The following is a 22,520-nucleotide window of genomic DNA, read 5'->3' on the forward strand; positions in this document are numbered from 1 at the left end:
ACATTCTCCCCGTGTCTGCATGGGTTTCTTCCGGGTGCTCCAGTTTCCTCCCATGATCCATAGATATGCAGGTTAGGTGGATTGGCCATACTAAATTGCCCCTTAGTGTCCAAAGATGCGTAGGTTAGGGGGATTAGCGGGTAAATGTGTCGACTTATGGGGATAGGTAAAATGTTCTTTCAGAGTCAGTGTACACTCAATAGGCCAAATGGCCTCCTTCTGCACTGTAGGGATTCTATTCCATTCTAAGGTAACAGTGCACTTGGCTCATAATGTCTTTGCTAAAGCAATCGAAAATTAATCCCACTGCCTTGTTCTTTCCCCTTTGACCTGAGTCTCTGCTACAATTTATCTACCTTTAAAAATACAATGGTCTAAGCTATTTCCTGTCGTAAATCATATATCTCTAAAACAGACAATTTGACCTAACTCTAACTTCATTAATGGCTGCCTGCTGATCTGGCATTGGCAACGATTACTCCTCCATGTCGGATTATCTGTTTCTAGTCAAGAGGGCCGATGACAGAGTCACATTCAATTGAAACTGGAGATGACCGTAGTTAAAGGCAAGCTCCAACTATGCAAGACATTCCCAGCTGGGGTGTTATGTTCCTTTCTGAGCTCCACACTCAACGAGGATCTGAAAGAATTTGGCGACAGCACAGAGATATTTCCTCCACTGGCTTCACGAGTGAGCGGCTACAGTTATGTGGAGAGATTGGAGAAAGCCTCTTTGTTTTCCCTAGAGCAGAGAAGGCTTAGAGCAGATTTGCAAGAGGTCAAAAATCCCACAGGCTTTCGATGGAGTAAATAGAGAGAAACTGATTCCAATGGCTAAAGAATTGACACTCAGGAAGTAACAGATTTAAACAAGGCGACATGAGCAAAAACTTCTTTGTGTGAAGTGTAAAAGGAAGATACTGACCAATAGGCTTAATAGGAAGACACCAAAGCAAATTGGAAAAAAACACCTCCAAAAGAAAAAATACCGCAAGGATATGGGGGAAAGAACAGACAACTGCGACTAACTGGACTGCTCTTTGAAAGATCCAGTGAACAGAAATATAGAAAATAGTGCAGTCGGAGGCCATTCAGCCCTTCGAGCCTGCACCACCATTCATTATGATGATGGCTAATCATCCAACTCAATAACCTGATCCCACCTTTCCCCCACATCCTTTGATCCCCTTCACCCCAAGTGCTATATCTAACTGCTTCTTGATACATACTGTCTTGGCCTCAACTACTTTCTGTGGTAGTGAATTCCACAGGCTGCCCACTCTCTGGGTAAAGAAATTTCTCCTAATCTCTGTCCAAAATGGTCTGCTCTGTATCCTTAGACTGTGACCCCCTGGTTCTGGACTCCCCGTAAGAGTTTTAACAACACCAGGTTAAAGTCCAACAGGTTTATTTGGTAGCAAATGCCATTAGCTTTCGGAGCGCTGCTCCTTCTCCCCCACCATCAGGAACATTCTTCTTGCATTACTCTGTCTAGTCCTGTTTGAATTTTATAGTTTTTATGAGATCCCCCCTCACTCTTCTAAACTCCAGTGAATACAATCCTAACCAACTCAATCTCTCCTCGTACATCAATCCCGCCATCCCCGGAATCAATCCTGTAAACATTCTCTGTATTCCTTCTAGAGCAAGAACATCCTTCCTCTGATAAGGAGACCAAAACTGCACACAACATTCCAGGTGTGGCCTCACCATGGCTCTGTACAATTGCATCAAGACATCCCTGCTCCAGTACTCGAAACCTCTCGCTGTGAAGTTCAACATTCCATTTGCCTTTTTCACTGCCTGCTGCAGCTGCATGCTTATCTTCAGCGACTGGTGTACGAGGACACCCAGATCTCATCGCACATTCACTTCTCCCAATTTATGGTCATTCAGGTAGTAATCTGCCTTCCCATTTTTCCTACTTAACTGGATAACCTCACATTTATCCACATCATCCAAATTTTGAGATAATACATTTAGTTCCCTCATCTAACTCATTAATATATATTGTGCATAGCTGGGGTCCCAGCACTGATCCCTGCAGTACCCCACTAGTCACTGTCTGCCACTTGGAAAAAGACCTAAGTATTCCTACTCTTTGTTTCCTGTCTGCCAACCAGTTTTCTATCCATCTCAATACACTATCCCAATTCCATGCACTTTAATTTTCCATGCACTAATCTCTTATGTGAGACTTTGTCAAAAGCTTTCTGAAAGTCCAAATAAACCACATTCACCGGCTCCCCCTCATCAACTCTACTAGTTACATTCCCTAAGGATTCAGTGGATTGTCAAGCATGATTTCCCTATCATAAATCCATGCTTACTCTGTCTAATTCTGCCACTGTTTTCCAAATATTTTGCTATAAAATTTTTGATAACGGGTTCTAGAATTTTCCCCACTAATGACGTCAGGTTTACTGGGTTATAGAAATCATAGAAATCATAGAAACCCTACAGTGCAGAAGGAGGCCATTCGGCCCATCGAGTCTGCACCGACCACAATCCCACCCAGGCCCTACGCCCATATCCCTACATATTTACCCGCTAATCCCTCTAACCTACACATCTCAGGACACTAAGGGGCAATTTTAGCATGGCCAATCAACCTAACCCACACATCTTTGGATGTATGATTATAATTTGATTATAAATGTCTCATTTATAATTCCCTGTTTTCTCTCAACCTCCTTTTTTAAGTAGTGTGGTTACATTAACTACCGTCCAATCTGTAGGAGCTGTTCCAGAGTCTATAGAATCTTGGAAGAAGACCTCCACTGTATCCACTATTTCTCGGGCCACTTCCTTAAGTAGTCTGGGATGTAAATTATCAGGCTCTGGGAATTTATCCGCCTTCAATCCCAGCAGTTTCCCCAACACCATTTCTCTACTGATGCTAATCTCCTTCAGTTCCTCCCTCTCACTAAACCCTGTGTTCTCCAACATTTCTGGTATCTTACTTGTGTCCTTTGTGAAGACAGAACCAAAGTATGCATTCAGTTGGTCAGCCATTTCTTTGTTCCCCATTACATATTTCCCTGTTTCTGACTTGTCAGGGACCCACATTTGTCTTCACCAATCTTTTTCTAGTCATATATCTATACCTACAAACTTGATGGGATGAATGGTCTCCTTTGTGCTGTACTGTGAGCTACATAAACAGTCAGGTACAACATATCAACATGTCTCATTGATGAAGGCCTTACCTGCTTATATTTTCAGGCATGTCATACTGTATTTTGGCCAATATCTTGTTAATAGTTTGTTCTGGAAAGAAAGTGAAAGGTTCACAATGACATAATCACCTGGAGGGATTTGTTAATCGTTCCCCCGCTGCCTCCTCCCACCTGGACTCATGTACACGCTTTTTATTTTCACATGATGCTGAAAACCAAACATCAAGTCTGAGGTTGGACAGTTTCTGAATTTGTCCATTCCCCGCTCAGTTTTGAAAGCTTTCTAAAATAGTCATCAGCAAACCAAATCTGTTGACAGATCATAGGCCTTTCTGCCCACCTGTGCCAGCTCACACCTCAGTCACCTCATTTCGATCTATTTGCACATCCTTTAATTCAGGCTTTTAGGTTAGGATAGTGATGGGCAAGGTGGTATGAGACTTTGGTTAGCAAAGTGGTCAGCACTGCTGCCTCACGGCGCCAGCGATCCGGGTTCGATTCCTGACTTGGGTCACTGTCTGTGCGGAGTCTGTACATTCTCCCTGTGTCTACCTGGGTTTCCTCCGGGTGCTCCGGTTTCCTCCCACAGTCTGAAAGACGTGACGGTTAGCACACTGGCCATGCTAAATTCTCCCTCAGTGTACCCGAACAGGCGCCAGAGTGTGGCGACTAGGGGATTTTCACAGTAACTTCATTGCAGTGTTAATGTAAGCCTACTTGTGGCACTAATAAATAAACTTAAACTTAAAACTTAGTAAGTGGGCCGCATGAATAGCCCTCCTTAGAAACTTAGAAACCCTACAGCACAGAGAGAGGCCATTCGGCCCATCAAGTCTGCACCTATCACAATCCCACCCAGGCTCTATCCCCATATCCCTACATATTTACCCATTAATCCCTCTAACCCACGCATCCCAGGACACTAAGGGCAATTTTAGCATGGCCAATCAACCTAACCCACACATCTTTGGACTGTGGGAGGAAACCGGAGCACCCGGAGGAAACCCACGCAGACACGGGGAGAAAGTGCAAACTCCACACAGACAGTGACCCAAGCCGGGAATCGAACCCAGGTCCCTGGAGCTGTGAGGCAGCAGTGCTAACCACTGTGCCACCGTGCCGCCCAACTCAGTGGGCCGCAAGATTGAAATCGGGCTTGTTCACTAACCATAACCCCATGAATAAGATTAAATACAGTTAATACATGCTGAATATTTCATAACAAGTTATGGAAAATGCTCAATCGTTTATATATTAATAGAACTATCAACTTCAAATGGTAAAAATAAAAGAAATATTGACACTTTGGACACAGAGGGAGCGCACGGCTCTCACAGTCAGTGTTGTGAGCAATCAGCACCCACCTCACTTCACTCACCCCTTGCTTTACGTCTGAATCACTTCAGTCATATTGGGAGGGAAGAAACTACACGGACAGAAATCAGTGGAAAGCAGCAACTCTGCACATGGGCAATGGTCAACAAACTGTCTCGTGGGCCACACTCAGATGCCACATGTTGCCCCCGGGGCAGAGGTTGTCCACCACAGGGTTAGGTCCTTTTATGAATGAAACGTCTCTGGCTTACACAGACACAGAGAAAACTGACAGCACAGAAGGAGGCCACTCAGCCCATCATGACGGCACTGGCCAAAAGTGAGTTGGCCCATTTAGTCCCACTTTCCAGCTGCTGACCTGTAGCCCTCTAGGTTACAGCACTTCAGGTGCAAATCCAACAATTTTTAAAATGTGATGGGAGTCCCAGACCCCACCACCCTCTGAGTGAAAAACCCTTTCCTCAGATTTGAAGGAGTTGGTAGAAGGATCAGAAGGGAAAGTGTGTCCCTTTGGTTATTGGCCTCTTCGCTGGGGGAGAATAGGTCCTTCTTGCCCACTCTGCCAAGACATCTTTGTTGGCTAGCACAAGGGGACATAGCTTTAAATTGAGGGGTGAGAGATATAGGACAGATGTTAGAGGTAGGTTCTTTACTCAGAGAATAGTAAGGGCGTGGAATGCCCTGCCTGCAGCAGTGGTGGACTCGTCAACGTTGAGAGCGTTCAAGTGGTTATTGGATAAACATATGGATGGTATTGGAATAGTGTTGATTAGAGGGGCTTTAGATTGGTACCACTGGTCGGCGCAACATCGAGGGCCGAAGGGCCTGTACTGCGCTGTAGTGTTCTATGTTCTATGTTCTATCTCCTAAAACATGAATTCCACCCGTCTCACATGTGAAGAGATTTATTCGGGTTTTCCAGGTCAGTAGGAGTTGCCTTCAACACATTGGTCCCTGGAGCAAATTGTTGGCTTTTCAAATCCAATAACATGGGCAGAATGTTGCCCACACCTGGGGGGATGGGGATGTGGTGGTTGGAGGAGGGGGAGGGTGTAAGAGTGGGCCACTAAAATCGTGGGGAGTCATGGACAAATCGCCTCCCAAGCCACATCCCGCCATCAGGGAATTTTGCTGATACCATGACCAGTAGAAATCGGGCAGAATGCCCGACCCAGGGAAGCAGGCAGTCAGTTGAAGTAGGTAAAGTTCCTATTAAAGGACCACTTTACCATCCAGTCGGCCTTTCCCAACAGCAAATCCACTCTCCCACCACCAGGGGAGGCTATCAGCTAAGGCAGTATCCCAGGAAGGGGGGAAAGCATTTTAAAGCAAAAAGGAGGTTGTCTGTGGCCACAACAATACCTACCCTCCCTCACTCCCTCAACAGAGGGGTTTTCACTCCAGAGCTTGGCCTCAGAAGTGATTTGAAAGAGATATTTTCTCGCTACCCTGCTGTGCGCTGCAGGTCCCCTGCCTACCCCCTCCAGTGGCCACCATTCCTGGTGGCACTGCAGAGACAGCCAGCCCTCTGACTGGGTTGATGGTTCCGGGGGGGGGGGGGAGCCGGCCATCCTGAACAGCCCCAGTGGCAATCACTTGACACCGGTAAAATTCAGAGGGATGGCCGGCCGTGCGTGCCAGCGACATCCAGTTCCTGCTGACGTTGGGATTATCCGCCCGACTGGCAAAATCCACGCCACAGAAGCCCCCAGGACAGGAGGTGAAGGGGAAAGAGAGACTTTCTGTTCAAACGGGAGGTCATTGACCACAGGAGTTGAAATGTTCTCCCAAATTCCCCACATGACCTCCCGAAGGAGAAGCCTCCACACGAAAAGTGCAATTTTGTAAGAATTTAGTTAGTGCCGGAAAGAAACCAATCATCCCCAGCGATCTCCAGCAGGAGGAAGGTGGAAGAACGTTAACATTGAAGAAAGCAGCAATGATGCTTCAAGGGGAAACAACAGAATGTGATGAATTCTTGCCAAGAGGTTTATGACTTGACAATCCCACAAAGAGGTGTTGATGGAAGAAATAAGGAGGAGATATTTCCACAGGCAGAAAGACCAATTGACACAGACTTAACATTATTGGCAAAAGAATCAAAAGCCAGATGGAGAGATTTATTTGTTACGCAACAGGCTCTTATGATCTGGAATGCAGGGCAGGGTTTAGTCAAGGCTAGAAATGTTGCTGCCAAGACCACAGGCAGGACGCTTCAGTAAGAGCCCAAGCAGCATCTTGCGAGTGGCAGCCCAATCAGAGAGCCGGTAGCACAGCAGCGCCACCATTAGCGGTGGCCACTACTAGGATTGCAGCCACAGGGAGCAGACATCCTCAAAGACAGGTGAATGGAGGCCTTGGCAATCAGCGGCGGAGCTGGTCACTGAACACCAGCTGTGCCATTGATACGATTAGGGGTCATTGCCACCTGGTGGGCCCCACAGTGGGACTTGACGTTCCTATAAGGGAGGGATTCCCCCCCCCCGCAACCTGAGTCTCCCCCCAACTCCGCACCGTGCCCCCCCTCCCCCCCACACCCGGAACACACTTGGGGATGGACCATTCTAGCATGGACAGAATATATTTATTCTCTCATTGTCTGTGATCAATATGTTTTGTATGGAAAGAGGTGTGTGTTTTTATCTTAACTTTGGGAGTGTGAATTCCATATGAACAGGGAGCCCATATTTAAAATTAAGAATAAGACATGCCACCAATGGACAAAAGTCCCGCACAGCTGAGAAGTGGTCCCTATTGGGCGCCTAGCTGGCTCTCTGCAAGAGGCTGATCTGGCAGCACTCCCGCTGCTAGCAAGACGGCAGGAAGACATCAGGAGGACGTCACTATTCCCTGGCACCATTTTGTCAGCCTTCCTACCACTCAGCCCATCCACAAAGAGCCCAGAAAATTCCAGCTGAAAGGGTGGCAGCAGCTGATTCAGTAACAGCTTTCAAGGGGGAAATGGAAACCTTTGCACGGCTAAGAGGAAAGAACTGGACGTTCCGGGGTATAGATGTTTCACTAAGTGTAGGGAAGCTGGTAAAAGAGGTGGAGGAGTGGCATTGTTAATCAAGGATAGTTTAACGGCTGCGTAAAGGCACTTCGAGGGGGATCTGCACACTGAGGTAACATGGGCTGAGGTTAGAAATAGGAAAGGAGCGGTCACGTTGTTAGGAGTTTACTATAGGCCCCCAAATAGTAATAGAGATGTGGAGGAAGAAATTGCTAAGCAGATTATGGATATGTGTGGGGGTCACAGGGTAGTTGTCATGGGGGACTTTAACTTTCCAAATATTGATTGGAACCTTTGTAGGTCAAATAGTTCGGATGGGGCAGTTTTTGTGCAGTTTGTACAGGAGGGTTTCCTGACACAATATGTGGATAGGCCGACAAGAGGTGAGGCCACATTGGATTTGGTACTGGGAAATGAACCGGGCCAAGTGTTAGATTTGGTTGTGGGAGAGCACTTTGGAGATAGTGACCACAATTCGGTGTCTTTTGTTATTGCAATGGAGAGGGATAGGGCCGTACGGCAGGGCAAGGTTTACAATTGGGGAAGAGGTAATTATGATGCGATTAGGCAAGAATTAGGGGGCATAAGTTGGGAACAGAAACTGTCAGAGAAAGGAACTAATGAAAAGTGGAACTTTTTCAAGGAACAAATACTGGGTGTCCTTGATAGGTATATCCCTGTCAGGCAGGGAGGAAATGACCGAGTGAGGGAACCATGGTTCACGAAAGAGGTGGAATGTCTTGTGAAAGGCACGGGCGTGGGCGGCACAGTAGCACAGTGGTTAGCACTGCTGATTCACAGCTCCAGGGACCTGGGTTCGATTCCCGGCTTGGGTCACTGTCTGTGTGGAGTTTGCACATTCTCCTCGTGTCTGCGTGGGTTTTCTCCGGGTGCTCCGGTTTCCTCCCACAGTCCAAAGATGTGCGGGTTAGGTTGATTGGCCATGCTAAAATTGCCCCTTAGTGTCCTGAGATGCATAGGTTAGAGGGATTAGTGGTAAAATATGTAGGGATATGGGGGTGGGGCCTGGGTGGAATTGTGCTTGGTGCAGACTCGATGGGCCGAATGGCCTCTTTCTGTACTGTAGGGTTTCTATGATTTTCTATGGTTTCTATGAAAAGGAAGAGGGAAGCTTATGTAGGGATGAGGAAACAAGGTTCAGATAGCTCGATTGAGGGTTACAAGCTAGCAAGGAATGAGCTGAAAAAGGGGCTTAGGAGAGCTAGGAGGGGACATGAGAAGTCCTTGGCGGGTCGGATCAAGGAAAACTCCAAGGCTTTTTACTCTTATGTGAGGAATAAAAGAATGACCAGGGTGAGGTTCGGGCCGGTCAAGGACAGTAGTGGGAACTTGTGTATGGAGTCAGGAGAGATAGGCGAAGTGATGAATGAATACTTTTCTTCAGTGTTCACCAAAGAGAGGGACCATGTTTTTGAGGAAGAGGTGTTACAGGCTAATAGGCTGGAGGAAATAGATGTTCGGAGGGAGGATGTCCTGGCAGTTTTGAATAAACTGAAGGTCGATAAGTCCCCTGGGCCTGATGAAATATATCCGAGGATTCTTTGGGAGGCAAGGGATGAGATTGTAGAGCCTTTGGCTTTGATCTTTGGGTCCTCGCTGTCCACGGGGATAGTGCCAGAGGACTGGAGAATGGCGAATGTTGTTCCTCTGTTTAAGAAAGGGAATAGAAATGACCCTGGTAATTATAGACCGGTTAGTCTTACTTCGGTGGTTGGTAAATTGATGGAAAAGGTCCTTAGGGATGGGATTTACGACCATTTAGAAAGATGCGGATTAATCCGGGATAGTCAGCATGGATTCGTGAAGGGCAAGTCGTGCCTCACAAATTTGATTGAATTTTTTGAGGAGGTAACTAAGTGTGTTGATGAAGGTCGGGCAGTTGATGTCATATACATGGATTTTAGTAAGGCGTTTGATAAGGTCCCCCATGGTCGGCTTATGATGAAAGTGAGGAGGTGTGGGATAGAGGGAAAGTTGGCCGATTGGATAGGTAACTGGCTGTCTGATCGAAGACAGAGGGTGGTGGTGGATGGAAAATTTTCGGACTGGAGGCAAGTTGCTAGCGGAGTGCCGCAGGGATCAGTGCTTGGTCCTCTGCTCTTTGTGATTTTTATTAATGACTTAGAGGAGGGGGCTGAAGGGTGGATCAGTAAATTTGCTGATGACACCAGGATTGGTGGAGTAGTGGATGAGGTGGAGGGCTGTTGTAGGCTGCAAAGAGACATAGATAGGATGCAAAGCTGGGCTGAAAAATGGCAAATGGAGTTTAACCCTGATAAATGTGAGGTGATTCATTTTGGTAGAACTAATTTAAATGTGGATTACAGGGTCAAAGGTAGGGTTCTGAAGACTGTGGAGGAACAGAGAGATCTTGGGGTCCATATCCACAGATCTCTAAAGGTTGCCACTCAAGTGAACAAAGAGAACAAAGAACAAAGAACAGTACAGCACAGGAAACAGGCCCTTCGGCCCTCCAAGCCCGTGCCGCTCCCCGGTCCAACTAGACCAATCGTTTGTATCCCTCTATTCCCAGGCTGTTCATGTGACTATCCAGGTAAGTCTTAAATGATGTCAGCGTGCCTGCCTCCACCACCCTACTTGGCAGCGCATTCCAGGCCCCCACCACCCTCTGTGTAAAAAACATCCCTCTAATATCTGAGTTATACTTCGCCCCTCTCAGCTTGAGCCCGTGACCCCTCGTGATCGTCACCTCCGACCTGGGAAAAAGCTTCCCACTGTTCACCCTATCTATACCCTTCATAATCTTGTACACCTCTATTAGATCTCCCCTCATTCTCCGTCTTTCCAAGGAGAACAACCCCAGTCTACCCAATCTCTCCTCATAGCTAAGACCCTCCATACCAGGCAACATCCTGGTAAACCTTCTCTGCACTCTCTCTAACGCCTCCACGTCCTTCTGGTAGTGCGGCGACCAGAACTGGACGCAGTACTCCAAATGTGGTCTAACCAGCGTTCTATACAGCTGCATCATCAGACTCCAGCTTTTATACTCTATACCCCGTCCTATAAAGGCAAGCATACCATATGCCTTCTTCACCACCTTCTCCACCTGTGTTGCCACCTTCAAGGATTTGTGGACTTGCACACCTAGGTCCCTCTGTGTTTCTATACTCCTGATGACTCTGCCATTTATCGTATAACTCCTCCCTACATTATTTCTTCCAAAATGCATCACTTCGCATTTATCCGGATTAAACTCCATCTGCCACCTCTCCGCCCAATTTTCCAGCCTATTTATATCCTGCTGTATTGCCCGACAATGCTCTTCGCTATCCGCAAGTCCAGCCATCTTCGTGTCATCCGCAAACTTGCTGATTACACCAGTTACACCTTCTTCCAAATCATTTATATATATCACAAATAGCAGAGGTCCCCGTACAGAGCCCTGCGGAACACCACTGGTCACAGACCTCCAGCCGGAAAAAGACCCTTCGACCACTACCCTCTGTCTCCTATGGCCAAGCCAGTTCTCCACCCATCTAGCCACTTCTCCTTGTATCCCATGAGCCTTAACCTTCTTAACCAACCTGCCATGTGGGACTTTGTCAAATGCCTTCCTGAAATCCATATAGACGACATCCACGGCCCTTCCTTCATCAACCGTTTTTGTCACTTCCTCAAAAACCTCCACCAAATTTGTAAGGCACGACCTCCCTCTTACAAAACCATGCTGTCTGTCACTAATGAGATTGTTCCGTTCTAAATGCACATACATCCTGTCTCTAAGAATCCTCTCCAACAACTTCCCTACCACGGACGTCAAGCTCACCGGCCTATAATTTCCTGGGTTATCCCTGCTACCCTTCTTAAACAACGGGACCACATTCGCTATCCTCCAATCCTCAGGGACCTCACCCGTGTCCAAAGAAGCGACAAAGATTTCCGTCAGAGGCCCAGCAATTTCATCTCTCGTCTCCCTGAGCAGTCGAGGATAGATGCCATCAGGCCCTAAGTGGATAGAGCTGTGAAGAAGGCCTTTAGTGTGTTAGCTTTTATTAACAGGGGGTTGGAGTTTAAGAGCCGTGGGGTTATGCTGCAACTGTACAGGACCTTGGTGAGACCACATTTGGAATATTGTGTGCAGTTCTGGTCACCTCACTATAAGAAGGATGTGGAAGCGCCGGAAAGAGTGCAGAGGAGATTTACCAGGATGCTGCCTGGTTTGGAGGGTAGGTCTTATGAGGAAAGGTTGAGGGAGCTAGGGCTGTTCTCTCTGGAGCAGAGGAGGCTGAGGGGAGACTTAATAGAGGTTTATAAAATGATGAAGGGGATAGATAGAGTGAACGTTCAAAGACTATTTCCTCGGGTGGATGGGGGGCATAACTATAGGGTTCGTGGTGGAAGATACAGGAAGGATATCAGAGGTAGGTTCTTTACACAGAGAGTGGTTGGGGTGTGGAATGGACTGCCTGCAGTGATAGTGGAGTCAGACACTTTCGGAACATTTAAGCGGTTATTGGATAGGCACATGGAGCACACCAGAATGATAGGGAGTGGGATTGCTTGATCTTGGTTTCAGATAAAGCTCGGCACAACATTGTGGGCCGAAGGGCCTGTTCTGTGCTGTACTGTTCTATGTTCTATGTAACTGGGTAGTGGAACTCATTGGATCATTCTTCCAAAGGGCCAAAAGAGGCACGATAGGCCAAATGGCCTCCTTTGGTGCTGGATCGGTTTATAATCATAGAATCCCTACAGTACAGAAGGAGGCCATTTGGCCCATCGAGTCTGCACCGACCAATCCCACCCAGGCCCTACCCCATATCCCTACATATTTTACCCACTAATCCCTCTAACCTACGCATCTCAGGACACTAAGGGCAATTTTTTTAGCATGGCCAATCAACCGAACCCGCACATCTTTGGACTGTGGGAGGAAACCAGAGCACCCGGAGGAAACCCACGCAGACACGAGGAGAATGTGCAAACTCCACACAGACAGTGAGCCGAGCCGGGAATCGAACCCAAGTCCCTGGAGCTGTGAAGCAGCAGTGCTAACCACTGTGCTACCGTGCCGCCCTAACTAAAGAGAGTGCAGCCCAATGGGGGCATAGTTTTAGGGTGAGGGGCAGGATTGAGAAAAAAAAAAATTACTCAGAGGGTGATGGGAATCCGGAATGCGCTGCCCGGGAAGGTAATGGAGGCCGGAAACCTTACAACATTTAAAAAGTATTTGGATGAGCACTTGACACATCATAACTTTCAAGGATGTGGGACAAGTGCAGGAAAATGGGATTAGCGCACCTTTAGTGGTAGTTGTCAATACAGACTCGATGGGCCAAAGGACCTTTTCTGTACTGTAACACTCTATAACTATGACAATAAACTGCCTGTACTGTTGCTAAATGATTGGCTTTAACAGATCAGATCCATTATCAAGGCACAAGCTTTTAAACTCTTCATAGATGTTGGACAGATATTTAATTTGTGGGAAATGTTTTAGGGCTGTTAAGTCTAATAAAGCTTGGCAGCATCAGCAATGTTTTACAAGTGTTCTGCAGCCTGTTCCATATTAAAACTGGATGGTTTTCAAAGCTGTACAATTGAATTTTTAGTTGCTTTCATTTGCATTTTACGATTGAGATCAAGCACGGTAATATTGCAAGGGCCAGAACACTTCCTTATTTTAGATAGGCATTTATTATGTACTCCCACAGCCCCAAGCAAAATAAAGCTCCCTCTCCTAACAACCTCCTTCAATTAATGGCAGCTCCCTGAACGCGACAGTCTATCCAAGCCCAGATCCTTCACATAGCACTTGGGGCGAATGGGACCAAAGGTTATGGGGAGGAAGCAGGATTAGGCTATTGTGTTGTACGATCAGCCATGATCGTAATGAATAGCAGAGCAGGTTCGAAGGGCCAAATGGCCTCCTCCTGCTCCTAGCTTCTATGTTTCCATGTTTCTATTCTGATTTCAATTCTAGCACAAACTTGTGATAACTATGCAGCAAAATCAGAAAATGTTGGAGATTCTCAGCAGGTCTGACAGCATCTGTGGAGAGTAAACAGGGCCAACTCTAATCGACTGACCTTTAAAAGATTCCCACAAGACAGAGGTGGATTTACCCTCAAACAGCCGCTCCCAATCTGCATTCCCCAGTTCCTGCCTAATATTGTCGTAGTTAGCCTTCCCCAGTTTAACACTTTCAACCAAGGGCTACTCTTATCCTTATCCATATCTATAAGTAACTAAAACTTTAAGGAATTATGGTCACTGTTCCGGAAGTGCTCCCCCACTGAAATTTCGATCACCTGGCCGGGCTCGGTCCCCAATACCAGGTCGAGTATGGCCCCTTCCCTAACAAAAAGAGAAAATGCTGGAAAATCTCAGCAGGTCTGATCTGTGGAGGGAGAATAGAGCCAGCGTTTCGAGTCACGGTGATCCCAGACTAGAAATGTTGGCCCTGTTCTCTCTTCACAAATGCTGTTAGATCTGCTGAGCAGGATTTTATGGCTTCACTCGAACGAGACCGGAAATTCCCGTCTGAGATCAACGGGCATTTCCGTTGTCCGCTCCTTTCACGCTTCAATTACACGGCGGGCGGAGCGATAGAATTCCGGCGGCTGAGATTTTCCAGCATTTTCTGTTGTTGTTTCAGATTCCAGTATCTTCATAGAATCCCTACAGTGCAGAAGGAGGCCACTTGGCCCATCGGGTCTGCACCGACCACAATCCCACCCAGGCCCTATCCCCGTAACCCCATGCATTTACCCTAGCTAGTCCCCTTAACACTAACGGGCAATTTTAGCATGGCCAATAAACCTAACCCACACATCTTTGGCGTGTGGGAGAAAACCGGAGCACCCGGAGGAAACCCACGCAGACACGGGGAGAACGTGCAAACTCCACACAGAGAGTGACCCAAGCCAGAAACCAAACCAGGGACCCTGGCGCTGTGAGGCAGCAGTGTTAACCACTGCGCCATTGTGCATTTATCTTTGTGACAAATGTGGCCTAACTTCACACTGACTGGAAACCACATGGCAAATGGTGGAGAATTTCACCACTGCGGTCTGGTCTTGTGGTTTGTCTGTCTTACCGGAAAAGAAAATAGTTTATTAATGAAATATCTTTTTTAAGTTAACATAGGTCGGGATCTCCCCCACTCCCACCACCCGTCCACCCACCCTCCCAGGGAGCGTTTTCCGGCAGGCGGGGCAGCTCACCATTGGCCCGCCAACAGGATCTTTCAGTCCCGCTGATGTCTACGGTGTTCATCCGTCCCACTGCCGGGGAACCCACCACAGGGAGGGTCTCCTTTGATCCCACTAGCAGGAAGGACCAGAAAATCCCACAAGTAGTTTCCTCCAGTGCAACACAAACTGAGGTACAATCAAGGCCATGGTCTGGACTTAATGAACGGCGAGTCGTTACCAGATCCTGGACTCAATGTTGCTCAGCACAGCCAAGGCCCACCGGAGCACCCGGAGGAAACCCACGCAGACACGGGGAGAATGTGCAAACTCCACACAGACAGTGACCCAAGCCGGGAATCGAACCCGGGTCCCTGGAGCTGTGAAGCAGCAGTGCTAACCACTGTGCTACCGTGCCGCCCTAATTATGACTGGGGGGTGTTCGAAGCCATACAGAGGGGATATGGATTCACCTCAGCATCAGTCATTACAATATCTGACCCGAACAGGCACCAGAGTGTGGCGACTAGGGGAATTTCACAGTAACTTCATTTCTGTGTAAATGTAAACCTGACTTGTGACACTAATAAATAAACTTTTAAAAATTATCTCAGAAAACTGCTGCTACAATAACACACAACAAAATCATCAGGTAAACTTACAAGACCATCCACGAATGGGAATCATAGGGTGCATTGGATAAGTTCCTTCCAAGTGTGTTTCATGGGCCTTCCCCCAGCCTGACTCTCAGTAACTATGAGGGATTCTCGTGACCCTCACCATGTACAAAAACAACGGACAACGTCTGTTCTCGTGGCCTCAGCCTATGGGATTGCCTCAAGTCCATTCCCAATGTTAGCGAGAGTGTGCAAGATACACCTCCCAGCCATTCACTGGCCCCCTCTGAAACTACAAACCCCATCGCTGCGAACCCTCCTTTCATTCCGAGGAGAGATGGTTGAAGAGGAGAGGTAGGCGAGGCGTGGGGCACAATCACGGTGGAGGGGGTGGGGGGAGAAGAATGTCTAATGTGGGCAGCACGGTGGCACAGTGGTTAGCACTGCTGCCTCACAGCGCCAGGGACCCAGGTACGATTCCCAGCTTGGGTGACTGTCTGTGGGGAGTCTGCACATTCTCCCCGTGTCTGCATGGGTTTCCTCCGGGTGCTCTGGTTTCCTCCCACAGTCTGAAAGGCATTTAGTTAGGTGCATAGGCCGTGCTAAATTCTCCCTCGGTGTACCCGAACAGGCACCGGAGTGTGGTGACGAGGGGATTTTCACAGTAATTTCATTGTAAGCCTACTTATGAGAGTAACAAATAAAAAAAGTGGTATTCTGGGAGGAGGGGCACAGGTTGAGGGGGACAGAAGATCCTCCACTGCACCACCGTGATGCCAAGATCCCGGGTGGCACAGTGGTACAGTGCTGCCTCACAGCGCCAGGGGACCCCGGGTTCAATTCCGGCCTTGGGTCGCTGTCTGTGTGAAGTTTGCACATTCTCCCCGTGTCTGCGTGGGTTTCCTCCGGGTGCTCCTGTTTCCTCCCACACTCCAAAGATATGCGGGTTAGGTTGCCGGTCATGCTAAATTGACCCTAGTGTCAGGGGGATTAGCAGGGTAAATATGTGGGGTTACAGGAATAGGGCCTGGGTGGGATTGTGGTCGGTGCAGACTCGATGGGCTGAATGGCCTCCTTCTGCACTGTAGGGATTCTATGACTCTATGATTCACTGACCCCCTCCCCACCTACTCTGCACCTTGAGCAGATGATGATTCTGCCAAGGAGAAAGTGATGTCTGGGGAGGCAACTTCGAGCCTGGTCCCTCAGCAAGACTTGCCTCACTCTCCCTCCTGAAAATGAGTGAAAGGAAATGGTTGAAGGTTGCTCACCGCTGCCTTTAATTCCATACGGTAACTCATTGCTGGCGGGATCTTTCTGCATCCACCATATATTGTTTAAGTTCAAGAATAAGTCAGTGTTTCGGGTGAAACTGAAAGAAAAATAAAAGGAGGAGATTAAAACTGGCAGAGACACAAGCGGGAAATTTGGAGAGTGGGTCTCAGTGTGGGGTAAAGGTGTGGAAAGGTGACTTACTTCGATATTACCTGCTTGCTGCATGTGTTTGAATACCCAGCTTGGCAATTCAGTTTATCTTCCACGCTGTAACTAAACAGAGTTCAATTTTAAACACACAAAAGGAAGACTGTCGCCCCCAAGAGAGGTGGAAACTAGATCGCACCCTGACCTCTCAGCTCTGACCTTCAACCCAGACGACCCTGGTGGCATTCGGGCTTCCTCCCACTGAGTCCTGTATAAAATGGCTCTGTGCAGCCTCAATCCACATCATCACTGAACCTCAACATTCACTCCCTCTACCAGCGACGCTCAGTGCCCGCAGCCTGCACCATCTACAGGATGACCTGCAACAGTTTGCCAAGGCTCCTTCGACAGCACCTTCCAAACCTGTGACCTCTGGCACCTCGAAGAACAAAGGCTGTAGACACCAGTGCTGGCGAATGCTCCTCCAAAGTACACACCACTCTGACAGGGAACTGCATCAGCTGTCACTTCACCATCACCGGGTCAAACCCTAGGACTGCCTTGCTAACAGCACTGTGGATGTACCTATACCACATGGGCTTCAATAGTTCCATAGAATCCCTGCAGTGCAGAAGCAGGCCATTCGGCCCATCGAGTCTGCACCAACCACAATCCCACCCAGGCCTTATCCCCGTAACCCCATAACCCCTGTTAATCCCCCTGACACTAGGGTCAATTTAGCATGGCCAATCAATCTTTGGACTGTGAGAGGAAACCGGAGCACCCAGAGGAAACCCACGCAGACACGGGGAGAACGTGCAAACTCCACACAGACAGTGACCCAACGCCGGAATTGAACCCGGGTCACTGGCGCTGTGAGGCAGCAGTGCTAACCACTGTGCCACCGTGCCGCCCTAGGAAGCACGCAGATAATAAAGAAAGCAAATGGAATATAAAGGTAAGGAAGTATTGTTGCAACTATACAAGGCATTGGTAAGGCCGCACCTGGAGTATTGTGCAGTTTTGGCCCCCTTATTTGAGGAAAGATGTAGGGACATTGGAGGCAGTTCAGAGGAGGTTCACTAGATTGATTCGAGAAATCAGGGGTTTGTCGTATGAAGAGAGATTGAACAGTTTAGGCCGATACTCTCTGGAATTTAGAAGAATGAGGGGAAATCAAATTGAGGTATTCAGGACGATAAAAGGTATGGATAAAGTAGACATGGAGCAGATGCTTCCTCTTGTGGGTCATAGTCTGAGGATAAGGGGTAGCAAATTTAAAGCAGAGTTGAGGAGAAACTACTTCACCCAAAGGGTTGTAAATCTGTGGAATTCGCTACCCCAAAGTGCAGTAGATGCTGGGACAGTGAGTAAGTTCAAGGAGGAGTTAGACAGATTTTTAATTGGTAATGGGTTGAAGGGATATGGGGAGAAGGCAGGAAAATGGGGATGAGGAGCATATCAGCCATGATCGAATGGCGGAGCGGACTCGATGGGCCGAATGGCCTAATTCTGCTCCTATATCTTATGAACTTATGAAGTACACCAAGCAGAAAGCAATCTATAATCTCAACACTGTGGCAAACATGTTGTGTGCAATCATCGGACAGGGAATGTGAAAAGCTAACAAATGTACAGTAGGTGGTGCTGTTGAGCTTATGACAGCGGCACTTGGAGCAGAGAGGGGGTTTATCGTGTTGCTAACCAGCTCCGCAGCCACCCTGGGCACGTCTGACAAGGAAAGCAGCTGCCCACTTGTCACCTCGACGAGAGTTTTAAATAGTCCTGTCACACCACAGTGGCAGAGCGTGCCAATGGAAGCAGCTCCAGCTCGGAAATAACTAACGGAATCACTCGGGACTCCACACAGATGAAGTCACAGGACCCAAGCGGCTGGCCAATGTCTCCCAAAGCTCAGTGCAGGTTCCGAAAGTTTGAAAGTGTAAAGTTCATCCATTAGTGTCACAAGTAAGCTGACATTAACACTGCAATGAAGTTACTGTGAAAATCCCCTAGTCTGAGCATCATTTCGGATCAGAGTCATCGGGTCAACCAAGAGACGTCATTTATACCAGATACAAAACACTCGTTTGAAAAACCAAAATCTTATCACTGAAATAGTCAGAAATGTAAAGTGACAGAAAAATAGGTGCAGTTCTGACTAATGCAACAAGTGAAACAGTGTTAGCTCGATTCAAATAGCAGCCAATTGGAGGGAGAAAATACGTAAAAGTTTCAGTTTATTTTATTAGTGTCACAAGTAGGCTTGCATTAACACTGCAATGAAGTTACTGCGAAAATCCCCTAGTCGCCACACTCCGGCACCTGTTCAGGTACACTGAGCGAGAATTTAGCACCAAACCAGCACGTCTTTCGGACTGTGGGAGGAAACCAGAGCACCCGGAGGAAACCCACGCAGACATGGGGAGAATGTGCAGACTCCGCACAGACAGTGACCCAAGCTGGGACTCGAACCCAGGTCCCTGGTGCGGTGAGGCAGCAGTGCTAACCCACTGTCCTTTAATATAATGTTCCCACAGCCATGCAGCAGCAAAGATCAAAACTGAAACATAACCTTTTGTGAAAAGGGCAGAGTGGCGAGTTAGGAAATTTAATTTTTAATGGAGATGATGGTCGTAAGATCCCCAATCAGAAGCACGGAGCGAAGCAGAAGCTAGATCGTTGGCACAGACCCAGAAATACAGAATGGTTACAGAATAGAAGGAGGCCATTTGGCCCATTATGCCCATGCTGGCCCACCAACTCCCCTCCCATTTCCCCCGATCCCAGCACAAAACACATGGGCCCGAAGGGCCCTTCCCCACCCAGCCTCAAGCTTTAGTCTAGTGGGTGCCGGTTGGAGGGGGGTGGCAGATAGGAAGAGTTGGACATCTCCAATCTCGGCTGGGAAGCGGATGTAGGGGGAGGGTCACCTGAACCTGAAGGCCCCTTCAGATTTGTGGCACCCTCCCCTCAGGAACCTGGAAGCACCAGGCTTCCCCCATTCTCCTGCCAGCCTATACCCCAACACCATGATCTCCCCTTCCCAAACCTCACTCCACCCCCCAACATTAAGCATCCCAGGACCCCAATCTGAATGGCCAAAAGCTCTCCAAGGTGGGGCTTCCATTTAAGAGCAGATAGAAGTCCCACTTATTGCCAATCAATGCTTGAGTGAGTGTAAAATGTCAGCGGGCCTGTCAGAGTCGGTGGGGATGAGTCCACGCTGACTCTCAGGATGATGGGGGCCAAACGTTTGCACTCCTGAGAATTCAGGCCATGAACTTTGCAGCACAGGTGACAGGCTATCAAAAACTGATAGCCAAGTTCCGCACACATGAGGACGGCCTCAACCGGGATCTTGGGTTCATGTCACACTACCTGTAACCCCCACGACTTGCCTGGGCTTGCAAAATCTCACTAACTGTCCTGGCTTGAGACAATTTACACCTCTTAACCTGTGTTTAACCTTCTCTCCACTCGCATCATCTGTACCTGTAAAGACCTGATTACCTGTTAAGACTTGCATTCCAACCATTATCTTGTAAATTGAGTCTGTGCCTATATGTCTCCTGTTTGTGAACCCAACTCTTCACTCACCTGATGAAGGAGCAGCGCTCCGAAAGCTTCTGCTGCCAAATAAACCTTACTTCCACAACAGACTCGATCAGCATCTGCCTCTATCCCAATCCACTCAGTGCTTCTCCAGCCTCTCCTCAATGGGAAGAGAGTTACACGGTGCGGCACGGTGGCACAGTGGTTAGCACTTCTGCCTCACAGCACCAGGGACCCGGGTTTGATTCCCGGCTTGGATCACTGTCTGTGTGGAGTTTGTACATTCTCCCCGTGTCTGCGTGGGTTTCCTCCGGGTGCTCCAGTTTCCTCCTGCAGTCCAAAGAGGTTAGGTTGATTGGCCGTACTAAATTGACCATTAGTGTCAGAGGGACTAGCTAGGGTAAATGCATGGGGTTATGGGGATAGCGTCTGGGTGGGATTGTGGTTGGTGCAGACTCGATGGGCCGAACGGCCTCCTTCTGCACTGTCGGGATTCTATGATAAACCCTGTTCCTGAGCTACAGCTGATATGGTGAGATGCGCAGGAGTTAAAAGTTTGGCAATCAGTATAATTCAGCCATGTCGATGAGGTTGGCTAACAGGATTAAACACGCTCCCGTCTCTACTTGTTTCTGATTCCTTATAACGATAACTACTTTTGAAAACAGCCTTGTTTTTTTTTACATTATAAATTATTTCACAGTTGGAGCACTAAAGGAGATGTGTTAAGTGTTTAAGAACAAATAAATCCAACCCATCCATCGTCCAGCGTCGGACACCTGACAAACCGAACAACCTCCCAGTATGTTATTTAATTCACAGCCACTAAATACACTGATGATGGGAAGTGGATCTGATGTTCATTACAAGACTGTCATGATCACAAAAACAGCAGCGAAAGTATTGGTTATGAGTGACGTGCAGTGCAAGCTGTGGGTGCAGGGCTTTACAGAGTTAATACGGGCACTCTATGCAAGTTCGGAGGGATATTTCCCTTGTCCTTGCAGTCGCTGGTGGTCGAACATAGCCATCAATAGTTCCGCAAGGCCAGTTCCAATGGTTCAGTAGTCAGCACAGACTGTCCCGTAACACACAATCCTGCTCACAAAGCTCCATGTCCCCAATCACTCCTTCAACCAGTTACACAGGATGAGGCATCATTTTCATTTTGTCTCTGTGATCTGAACTCATCTCAGGGAGTGATTAGTTGGAGAAATCTAACTAAGGCTGTAACCCCTGCATTGACTCACTCAGAAACCAGTCATTCACAAACATCATGCAGAGAAGAAACAGTCCATTCAGCCCTTTGGACCTGTGCCAGCCCTTTGAAAGAGTTATCCAGTTCCCCTTCCCTTTCTCCATGATCCTAGAATGTTTTTCCTTTTCAAATATCACCACACTTTCAGGCACTGGTCGCACTCTTTCTAAGAAATAAATGATGTTCTTTTACCTGTTGAAAATCTGCATCTGATGCTTCCGCAAACTTCCCTTCACTGTGTGTTTGTTGTACCGTGCCGTCCCTTTAAGATTGCCGCATAGTCACTCACGTTCGGTTCTTAAAGGGCGGCACAGTGGTTACCACTGCTGCCTCACAGTGCCAGGGTCCCGGGTTTGATTCTGGACTTGGGTGACTGTGTGGAGTTTGCACATTCTCCCTGTGTCTGCGTGGGTTTCCTCCAGGTGCTCCGGTTTCATCTCACACTCCAAAGATGTGCAGGTTAAGTGGATTGACCACGCTAAATTGCCCCTTAGTGTCCAAAGATGTGTAGGTTAGGTGGATTGGCCATGGTAAATGCACGGGGTTATGGGAATCGGGTGAAGAGGAGGGCCTGGGTGGGATGCTCTTTTGGAGAGTTGGTGCAGACTCAATGGATCGAATGGTTTCATTCTGCACTGTAGAGATTCCTATGGACCACTGCCTGCAAGCCTGTTCATTCCTGCATTGCTGTTCTCCCTGTACGCACCCGTGTAGTTAATAGAGAACATTACCTGGTTATCAACCTTCCTGCCAATGGAACACATTTCCAGTCTTTTATTTACCCTACCAAACAAAACCCTTCATAATTTCAAACACCATCATTAAATCTCCCCTTAACCTCTGCTGCTTTGAGGAAATCAATCCTAGGTACTCTCGTATGGCCTCTCGTTGATTTAATCGGATAGACACATGCAGCATTCAGCGAAGCTGAGAGAGCAACAAGGCAGCTCCAGAGAGACTCAC

At 47.9% G+C, this 22,520-nt stretch overlaps 1 protein-coding gene across 10 annotated transcripts in view; it reads right to left on the reverse strand.

The window, feature by feature from the left end:
- The window catches only part of LOC144480067 (CMP-N-acetylneuraminate-beta-galactosamide-alpha-2,3-sialyltransferase 4-like), a 186,324-nt gene that overhangs the window by 21,037 nt on the left and 142,767 nt on the right, over positions 1-22,520 (reverse strand). For 7 of the 10 annotated variants that reach the window (XM_078199251.1, XM_078199250.1, XM_078199254.1 and 4 more), the window contains 3 exons: positions 16,799-16,870; positions 16,594-16,694; positions 3,210-3,270 (listed from right to left, as the gene is read on the reverse strand). In XM_078199251.1, the coding sequence (XP_078055377.1) occupies positions 3,210-3,270; positions 16,594-16,694; positions 16,799-16,870 (234 nt within the window). The remainder of the gene's footprint in view (positions 1-3,209; positions 3,271-16,593; positions 16,695-16,798; positions 16,871-22,520) is intronic. The other 3 variants (XM_078199259.1, XM_078199258.1, XM_078199257.1) reach the window with 1 other exon arrangement.

The sequence above is a fragment of the Mustelus asterias genome, chromosome 27 (assembly GCF_964213995.1).
Source record: "Mustelus asterias chromosome 27, sMusAst1.hap1.1, whole genome shotgun sequence".
NCBI classification, from domain to species: Eukaryota; Metazoa; Chordata; class Chondrichthyes; order Carcharhiniformes; family Triakidae; genus Mustelus; species Mustelus asterias.